At 51.7% G+C, this 9,463-nt stretch overlaps 1 protein-coding gene across 1 annotated transcript; it reads right to left on the reverse strand.

Moving 5' to 3' along the window:
• Positions 1-1,016: 1,016 nt before the first annotated feature.
• On the reverse strand, positions 1,017-8,562 carry clec3ba (C-type lectin domain family 3, member Ba). Its single transcript, XM_038796583.1, has 4 exons — positions 8,544-8,562; positions 8,236-8,400; positions 4,860-4,958; positions 1,017-1,977 (listed from the first exon to the last, which is right to left on the reverse strand). The coding sequence occupies exons 2-4, from the start codon at positions 8,351-8,353 to the stop codon at positions 1,577-1,579; spliced, it is 618 nt and encodes a 205-aa protein (XP_038652511.1). The 5' UTR covers positions 8,354-8,400; positions 8,544-8,562; the 3' UTR covers positions 1,017-1,576.
• Between the last annotated feature and the right edge of the window lie 901 nt (positions 8,563-9,463).

A 9,463-nucleotide genomic window follows, 5' to 3' on the forward strand; every position in this document is an offset into this window, starting at 1 on the left:
TGTTTATTGAACTATTAACACAGTTCTCAAATGAGTTTGACTCTGCTAATCTAACTGTAGTAACTCAGTCTAACTGTACCAGCTTGCTCTAAGCCACGTGCTGGGTGTGATGCTGCTGATCAACCCTGTCTAGCTCTCTGGATGTCTGTCTGTGGGAAGAGGCAGGGTGTGAGTGCCTCATCCCTTTTATAGTGTTTATGTCATGCCCTCTTGTGGTGATGCCACCTCTGACTGTCCTGACTGCCCATTAGTTGTGTCCTATTCTGAGCAGGGCCGGCTCAAGGTACCGGCAACTCGGGCAGTCGCCCGGGGCGCCATGCTAGGGGGCGCCATCAAGGAGTGCGGGTCCCGCGCATGCGCAGTTGGGCCGGTGCCAACCAGCGCATGCGCGGTGGCCGCCCTCCCTCAGGCCGCCCCGCACAAACATGGCGGATGGATCCAGGCTCGCCGGTGGTCACTCCGGCCCTCCCCCTCGGCGCCCCCCCCCCCTCGGGCCCCCCTCGGCCCCCCCCCGCCTCCCCCCCTCTGGCCCCCCCCCTGCCCCCCCCCCCCCCACCCCCCCCCTGGCCCCCCCGGCACCGCCCCTTGCCCCCCCCCCAGCCCCCCCCCCCCCCCCCCCCCCCCCCCCCCCGCGCCCCCCCCCCCCCCCCCCCCCCCCCCGAAGGGCACCGAAGTTCAGCTTGCCCGGGGCGGCAGCAACCTAGCGCCGGCGCTGATTCTGAGTGTTCATTGGTTGCATGTTTGCATGTCATGACGGGGGGGAGGGGGGGAGAAGGGATTGGGATGAAAGGCAAAATCTGCGATGGTGCGGACTGCAGGAAGGATTAAATGACAATAGGGTTGATAGCGCAAGGTAAAGGGATTGCTAATAGAACAAGTAACAAAGCAAAAGGTAGGTGTGAAGAACAGCAGCCAAAACCCTTCTTAGCCTCCACTTTCCAAGAAATAGCAGTGGTGGCTCTGCCCTGAAATTATTGAAATTAATATTGAGGAAGGAAGAAAATACAGCAACTTCATTTTTGTGTGAATCGCTTTTATTTCTGACAGAACAGTTGCATGAAAGTGTGTTTACATGTGTGCACGGCAAGGAACGTGAACTAACCACAAAGCCAAGCAAGCAATGAAGCTCCTGAATTAACTAATAATCCACATCAAGGGTGTCACTGAAGGCTGTACGCGTGCTGGAGCACAGAGGCAAACTGGCATAGTGAGTTAGGAGGGGCTCCAGGGACCACCCCAACCCCATGCCCACCTCTACTCTGCTCAGATTGTGATCTCCACAACACTGCATGGTGAGCCACCAGGTGGACCCCCTTCCCTGAGGACATGGGTTCCATCGGACCTGCATGCAGACAGCCAACAGCCACAAGCTCCTCACCCTTCCCTATCTCCCTCAAAAATACCTATCCTGATGGAAGATCCAGAACGGATACAACGCGAGGGAATTGAAAGTACAGTTAATCTGGTCAATGATAATCTGCATCACTCACAAGATATGTCTGAAACAATAGCCCATTAAGCATCAGTAGCATAACTAAACCAGTCAGGCGATACTTAAGGAGAAACACTGGCACACTTAAGGAATAGTAAATTGACAAAAGTAATTCTTCTGAAGTCGACAGGACTCATCAAACCATTTCCCAAAGGCCGACCCCGACATCGCCACACAGTTGGCCCTTGAGCCACCATCAGGCTGCTTGCTGGTACCCGTCTCCCAGTTGGTGAAGTTGACGCTCTTGCTGGCCATGTCTAACCAGTCTCCCTCAACCATGATGTCAGTCAGGCCAATCCAGATGTCGTGGTCGTCTCCCAGGGTCTCCCTGGCGTAGTCGTAAAGGGCGTCATTCTCGGTGTGGCTGAGAGGCGCGGAGAGGGTGCCCCCGTGCAAGATGCAGTCGTCGGCCGCCTCATGGAAGTCGTTCTGCCCAGCCATCGGCAGGAAGCACTTCCTGTGAACTTTCAACCCTCTCAGGCACACTGGACAGAGAGCATGGGGGTTGGAATGAATTAGTGACACTGCAAATGACACATTTCACAACGCTTAACGTGGCTCGACTTACTTTGGATGGGGAAATTGTTTTGTCTGCAATCCACCAATGGCACATTGTGCCTGAAGGTCATTGAAAGTCAACCCTGACATGTACAACCAACGTTAGGTGGCAGCTTCCTTTCCCTGAAGGACTGTCATCAACCAGCTAAGATTTTCAACAGTCTGACGGACACATTTTATTAATTACTTTCCTGTTGCCACCTTACAAGTTATGAGAATTATTGCATTTAGTTTTATTACTTGTCACCATGATGTTTGGGTCCAAAATGCATCCACACTACCACAGCTAACAGGTTAACACACACCCATGGAGAGATCTTGGGGCGGCACGATGGCACAGTGGTTAGCACTGTTACTTCACAGCGCCAGGGACCCGGGTTCAATTCCCGGCTTGGGTCACTGTCAGTGCGGAGTCTGCACCTTCTCCCCGTGTCTGCGTGGGTTTCCTCCGGGTGCTCCGGTTTCCTCCCACAGGTCCCGAAAGACGTGCTGTTGGGTGAATTGGACATTCTGAATTCTCCCTCTTTGTACCCGAACAGGCGCCGGAATGTGGCGACTAGGGGCTTTTCACAGTAACTTCATTGCAGTGTTAATGTAAGCCTACTTGTGACAATAATAAAGATTATTATTATTGAAACAATTAAGATCCCGGGAAGGCTTGACAGGGTAGATGCAGAGTGGGTGTTGTGGGGAAATCTGGAACGGGGTCACAGTTTCAATATTAAGGGGTCTCCATTTAAGACAGAGATGAGGAGGAATTTCTTCTCTCAGAGGACCGTTAAACTATGTAATTCTTCTTCCCAGCGAGCAGGGCAAGCTGGGTCGATGAATAAATTCATGGCTGAGTTCGACAGATTTTTAATAGGTGATGGAGTCTAGGGTTATGGAGACAGGCAGGAAAGTGAAGTCAAGGTCACAGTCAGATCAGCCATTACCTTATTGATTGGGAGAGCAGAGTTGAAGGACTGAATGGTCTACTCCTGCTCCTATTTCTGATGTTCCTTGCAGCCTTTTGTCTGTAGAGAATGAATTTCCACTGAGGTGGAAGGCAAGAGGCTTTTTTTTCTTTAGTGATCACGGAACAGCCAGGAAAAGTCTGTCTGAACTTCTAAGCGCCACCAGGGGATTGGAGGAACCACTTTGTTCACTTTTCCGTGAACAATTCCTCCTCCTGAACCGAAGCTGTTGGCTCCTTCAGGGGCACGGTTCCCTGGATCCTCGACTTCCTCACACGTCGTCCAAGTGGCCGTTCTCTTTGGATCAACCCAGACGTTGAAGTCCTGATTTCAAAGTGGGGAAAGGGGCGGGTACGATGTGAGTGAGACCCCAAAGCAGTGATTGGGTGTGGGCCGGTGGGGTGGGGGGGCAGGGTAGGGGGCAGAGGGGGAACCTGGACGTGTGTAGGAGGCCTGGCCTTTAATGTCAGCCTGGCCTCATTTACGTAGATGTTCCCTGAGAGACCTGCCTAAAGTCAGTTACGTCCCAGACGCCGGGGCGATAGTTTGGAGGTTGTAGTGCAGAAGGAATATGTTGAGAGGAGGCTGCAGCCATGAAAACAGTCACCGTCACTTGGATGGGTGGGCAGTGGTGGTGGTAGAGTTGGTGAGGGGGGTGGGGGGGGGGGTGGGGGGGGGGGGGGGGGGGATGGGCAGAAGATCCAGGCCATTAACTCTGTTTCTTGCTCCACAGATGATGCCAGACCTGCTGAGTGTTTTCCAGCATTTTCAGTTTCACTCCTGGTGTAGACTTGTTGGGAGCCTACTGCAGAGATCATGATGGGAACAGAGGGCCCCTGCGTCCAGTCAGAGGTAATGACAAGGTCCCAGGCTTCCTTGTCAGGCCTGTTCTCGAGGAGCACGTTTCGTCTATAAAGAATCTCCAAATCAATACCCCACTACTCCCACAATCACATTTCCCAGTGCCTCCCCTTCCAACAATGGCCTTGTAGGGGTGGGTAGAGAGCCCCCAATCACGTCAGGCCCGCTGGGAATCTCAGCAAGTCCAGCAGCATCTGTGGAGTGAGAAACAGCGTTAATGATCTAGGTCATCTGATCGGGGATGGTCGGAGACTTGACGTACCTCAGAGGGCCCCTCAGAAGTCCCAACCCAAGGCCAGAGTGGAAATTGCCCGGGAAGTTTCAAATTCCAATGGGCAAGCCCCCTGCATACAGAACAAGTCTCTGGGATAGCTTTGGAGATTTCAGACCGTTCCAACCCACTTCCCTGAAAACGTTAGACAGGAAGAAAAGCCAACCCTAACTCCTGGTTAACTATAAAGCAGACCTCCCAACTGCCCACTGACCCCCTCGTCCACCAACACCCCCTGTGAAACACAACCCCCCAGCTCCCTCCCAATCCTCCAAATTCCAACCCTTCCGGACTCTAACAGCCCCAACCTTCTGACCCTCCCAACCCGTTAAGAACCCTGACCCCCCCCCCCCCCCCCCCCCCCGACACCCCACCTCGATCCCCTGACTCCCCCTCCAACCATCCAACTCTCCAACGCAACGATAGCCTTCCTTAAGTCAGGAGACCAAAACTGTGCCCAGCCCTCCAGTTTCTGGCTTCGCCATTGCCCTGCACAGTTGTAGCAAGGCTTCCCGTCTTTGACATTCCGTACCCTGACCGTCATTAGGGGGTGGTTTAGCAGAGTGGGCTAAACAGCTGGCTTGTAATGCAGAACCAAGCAACAGCGCGGGCTCAATTCCTGTGCCGGCCTCCCTGAACAGGCGGCAGAATGTGGCAACTAGGGGCTTTGCACAGTAACTTCATTGAAGCCGACTTGTGACAATAAGTATTATATTGTTACCTGTCTGAAGTGCCTGGTTCTCCTTCAGTAGGTTTACCTCTTCCAAGATGTGAGCAATCTGCTCCTTGATCCCTCGAATCATACCCAGCGTCACCACCGCTGAACAAAGATGAAGAAAACAAAGGGAATGGTCAGGCCACAAAACACTGGGTGCCAATGAAATCAATCTCAAAACGATGATGTAATCAGCCGTGGGCGAGGGGAGGGGGGAGGGGTCAAGGAAATGTTCGCCCGCAAAATTGCTCCCTTTGAAATTTGGCATTCTTACATTTGTCCTGATGAGTGGAAGCTGAAAAGGTTCGACAACGTCTCGTTTATTGCACTCAATATTCTTTGGGGGGAAATGTGGTTTCAAGTCAAAGCCAGTGCACAAGGTCACAGAGGTATAAGCGGAGTTGTGTTCAGTGTAAGGCGTGCTTCCGTGATCCACCACACAGGTTTTATTAAAGGAATCATGCTGGAGGACAAGCGTGCTCCAGAAATGCCAGGTACACTCTAACACAAATCAGTCTGGGTTTCCGCTACGTCTCCTCATTGAGAGCTTACAAGAGGTTCCAGATAGTGAGCTCGTTCCTTTAGGGACAAGCACACCAATAGAAAAGTTTTTTTTTAAACTTCGGAAACATATATATTTTTTAATTTAAATTGACGAAGAAACTGACCAAATTAACCAGTCAGTGGATCTAGTTAATTTTTAAACTTCAGTTATTTAAGGTCCGCTTACTCACAGGTAATGGATTTGACATTCCGATTAATCAGCTTTTTAAAATTTTATTCTGCTTAAATGGAAAGGCGCTACATAAATGCAAAACTTTCTTGTTAAAGGTTCTTACATATTTTTCCAGACAATTTAAATTGAGGCCACGCAACATTGTCATTTTATCTCTTGGAGTTTCAACATTGAGGCAAAGACGTCCAAATGGAAAACCATTTGAAAATATTCAGAAAATGATATCAGTCCGTGTCTGCTGTTATATTGAGATTGCCTCAATTTTACCCCTGACGTGTGATGTTTCGTACCCGGGTGAGGATGTGTCAGGGGACTGGGTGTCTGTCAGTCAGCAGTGTGAACTAGAGATCTGGAATTGTTTCTCTTTGGACATGTCGACCGACTATCAACTTATTCGTCCGCCCTCCCCACTTCTCTCTCCCTTCTGCCCAGAGAATGGCGTGTCACGTTGGCATCCAGCTCCACAGCAGCCCCTCACTGTGCCTCACTGAGGTTCATATCCCTGGCTCGCTGTGGGACCCTCTGGTGAATAGTAGCAGCTATTTGATTCTGTTGGGCATCGCAATCCTGTCCCCGAAGGTCACAATGGGTGAAGCTAGTTCCTGCCTTTCTCACGTTACCACCACAGTGGAGATCCACACATGTCCAGGGCCCGCGCCATTGATCGCCAAGGTCTGAGTGGCTCTGTACTGTGCCACAGGGGCATTTCAGTAGACTGAATACCCACTCCATGCCCCATTAGTAAACTACATTTTGGGTAGGACACAATTGCAGCCAGTGAGAGCCTGTATCGTACTGCTCATCTCCAGTTTCTTACTCACAAAGTGTAAGAGACTTGAGCACATCAATCAAAGCTGTCGCTCCAGTGCGGTACTGAGGGAGCGCTGCACCGTCAGGGATCGGGGGGCGGGATTCTCCAGTCTGCCAGCCGCGTTTTCCGGCGTGGTGCGCCCCTGCTGGCAGCGGGGCTCCCGCAGCTGGCCAATGGGGCTCCACATTGTGGCCACCCCACGCCGTCGGGAAACCCGTGGGGGGACTGCTGGCGGAACAGAGGACCCCGCAGACGGAGAATTTTTCAGAGGAGAGGTTAAACCGAGACCCCCCCATCTGCTCCCTCAGATAGATGTAAAAGATCCCACCTCACCGGTGCCTCAACGTCCAGCTCTATGTTAATGCCAGAAACATTTGATCCTGTTGTAATCTCTTTTCTGTTCACTTGTCCTTCCCATGAAGTATTCAATATGTTTCATGGAGATTATATGAATGCATAATTGACCACAAGTGACAGCGTGATTAATAAGAATAAAAGACGACCACAAGCAACACACAATCCTCGTGTGAGCACCGTTTACAGATCAAGTTAATGTATTTTCCTGCCATGCATAGAGAGACAAGTGAACTTTAAACACAGGAGGCACCTTAACCACCAATAAATTCCTGCAAAGAAATTCCTCATTTCATGCACAAAATGGTGGCGATGAGAAATGTTATCGCCGGGCCCTTTGACCTGCATCTGCAACTTCAATTCAATTAAACCCAACAATCATTTCGCCACTCTCCCTCCGGACTAGAGAATGGTGTATCGTCCTGCTCCCCAGATGCAGCCCCCCTCCCCCCCCCAACGCCTCTCCCCCCCCCACTCTTCTTTCAGTCTCCTACTGAAGCTCACGTCTCCGAGACCCCGTGGCGAATGCTAGCAGCTATTTGGCTCTGGTGGGCATTACGATTCCAACCCTACAGTGAATGCGGGCAGCTGTTTGACTCTGGTGGGCATCACGATTCTCAAAATCATAGAACCCCTACCATGCAGAAGGGGGCCTGTCAGACCATGAAGTCTGAAAGAGTATCTGTACCGAGGCCCACGCATCCCCCCCCCCCCCCCCCCCCCCCCCCATCCTATTCCCGTAATCCAGTAATCCCACCTAACCTTTTTGGACACTAAGGGGGAATTTATCACGGCCAATTCACCTAACCTGCAGGTCGTTGGACTATGGGAGGAAACCGGAGCACCCGGAGGAAGCACACGCAGACATGGAGAGAATGTACAAACTCTACACAGTCACCCAAGGCTGGAATTGAACCCTTGCGTTGTTGGGCAGCATTGTGAACCATCGTGCCATCAGAGATTCCTCCTCTGCAGTGGAAGCTGGCAGATATTTGACTCTGGTAGGCATTGTACTTCCATCCCTATGCCTCCACTGCCAGGGAGGGTGTTGAAGTCAGCTGATGCCTCCCTCGTTATCGCCTCAACAGAGGTCAGCTTAGACCTGGGGGCAGGCAGCACGGTGGCGCAGTCTCACGGTGCCGATGTCCCAGGTTCGATCCCGGCTCTGGGTCACCGTCCGTGTGGAGTTTGCACATTCTCCCCGTGTTTGCGTGGGTTTCGCCCCCACAACTCAAAGATGTGCAGGTTATGTGGATTGGCCACGCTAAATTGCCCCTTAATTGGAAAAAATTAATTGGGTACTCTAAATTTTAAAAAAAAGTTTATTTCCCTCAACTGCCCATCTAATTTCCTTTTTAAAAAAAAAGCTAAGACCCGGGGCTTGGGCCCATTGGCCTTCACGTGGGTTAGTGGCTGTAAGCAGCACTGGGAAATCGAGGTAACCCACACACGCTCTGAGCAAACGCGAATCCCCAGCATACCTTTCTTTGGGCCCGCATTCTTCTTCGGCTTGATGTTGGGTGCCTGCTCGCTGCTCTCCTGCAGGAGACACAGAGCGAAGAGGACGAGGAAGGTTCCTCCCAGCTGCATGTTGCTCATCGAAAATGGAAGGACGGGAGGAGCGCTGCCCTGATTTATCCTGGAGTCTGTGAAAAAAAATAATCAAAACCTGATGACCAGTTAACCCATCCAAGGAGGAATGATTCCAGATCTCCAGTTCACAGTACTGGCTGCCAGACACCCCCCTCCCCAGACACAGCCCCACCCATGGAGGAAAGGCATCAGTTACCATCTCTCTACAATCATCTTTAAATTAAAAACAAACCGCTGGTTGGGACTGCAACGTATGCAACTTGCCAACGCTCCCGGCCAACCCAAGCACACATTTGGGTGAATGAAAAGCTGACGTTCCGCCAGGAATGTTGATGTTTGGTTCAATTCAGCCAAAAAAGGAAGGAAGCAGGAGATACAGAGAGAATAAAATCACAGAGTCAGATGGGGCTAAGGGGGACGGACGATCGAGGGCACAAAGTTAAAGAGGCAGATTTATCGAATCCAATTCAGCAAAGAGTTACAAATCATAGAATCCCTCCAGTGCATCGGGAGGCCGCCCGGCCCATCGAGTGCGCACTGACTCCCCCCCCCCCCCCCGCCCTCCCCGAACGCGCACGCGGAGGAAACCCACCCAGACATGGGGAAAACTTTCAAACTCCGCACAGACAGTGACCCAAGGCCGAAATCGAACCCGGGTCTCTGGTGCGGTGAGTCAGCAGTGCTAACCACCGTGCCGCGCCCATCTACAATTCTTTTAAAACCTCAAGAAAATGGAGGGGCTCATCAGGGTGCAAGGAGGGTAAAGGAGCGATTCACGGCGGCCCTGTCATTGATCGGGATCCCAGGAGCGTCAGGGGCCCCGTGAAAGACAACGAGGTCAAGGAGGTGGTTGTGGTGAAACCATTGTATTTTATTGTGCTGCCACATATTACGTGTTGTACGGTATTGCCACTATATTACATGTTGTACGGTTTTGGCTCTGCCCGTGGCTCCTCCCCCTAGGGCCTGGGTATATAAACTGCGACCTCTCACACTGCCTCATTCTGGGGCATTTTGCCAGCTCAATTAAAGCCACAGTTAATTCACTCCGCGTTCTCCGTCTTAATTGATGGCATATCAGTGGTGGATGAGCATTTGATTTGTAGGCCTTGCTTT

The sequence above is a fragment of the Scyliorhinus canicula genome, chromosome 5 (genome assembly GCF_902713615.1).
Source record: "Scyliorhinus canicula chromosome 5, sScyCan1.1, whole genome shotgun sequence".
NCBI classification, from domain to species: Eukaryota; Metazoa; Chordata; class Chondrichthyes; order Carcharhiniformes; family Scyliorhinidae; genus Scyliorhinus; species Scyliorhinus canicula.

Excerpts from the sequence above, each read along its gene's own strand:
- clec3ba (XM_038796583.1), bottom strand. The coding sequence starts at position 8,353 with ATGAGCAACATGCAGCTGGGAGGAACCTTCCTCGTCCTCTTCGCTCTG. Across the intron at positions 4,959-8,235 it reads GAATGCGGGCCCAAAGAAAG|CGGTGGTGACGCTGGGTATG; the intron begins GTATGCTGGGGA and ends ATCTTTGTTCAG. Across the intron at positions 1,978-4,859 it reads GAACCAGGCACTTCAGACAG|TGTGCCTGAGAGGGTTGAAA; the intron begins GTAACAATATAA and ends CTCTCTGTCCAG.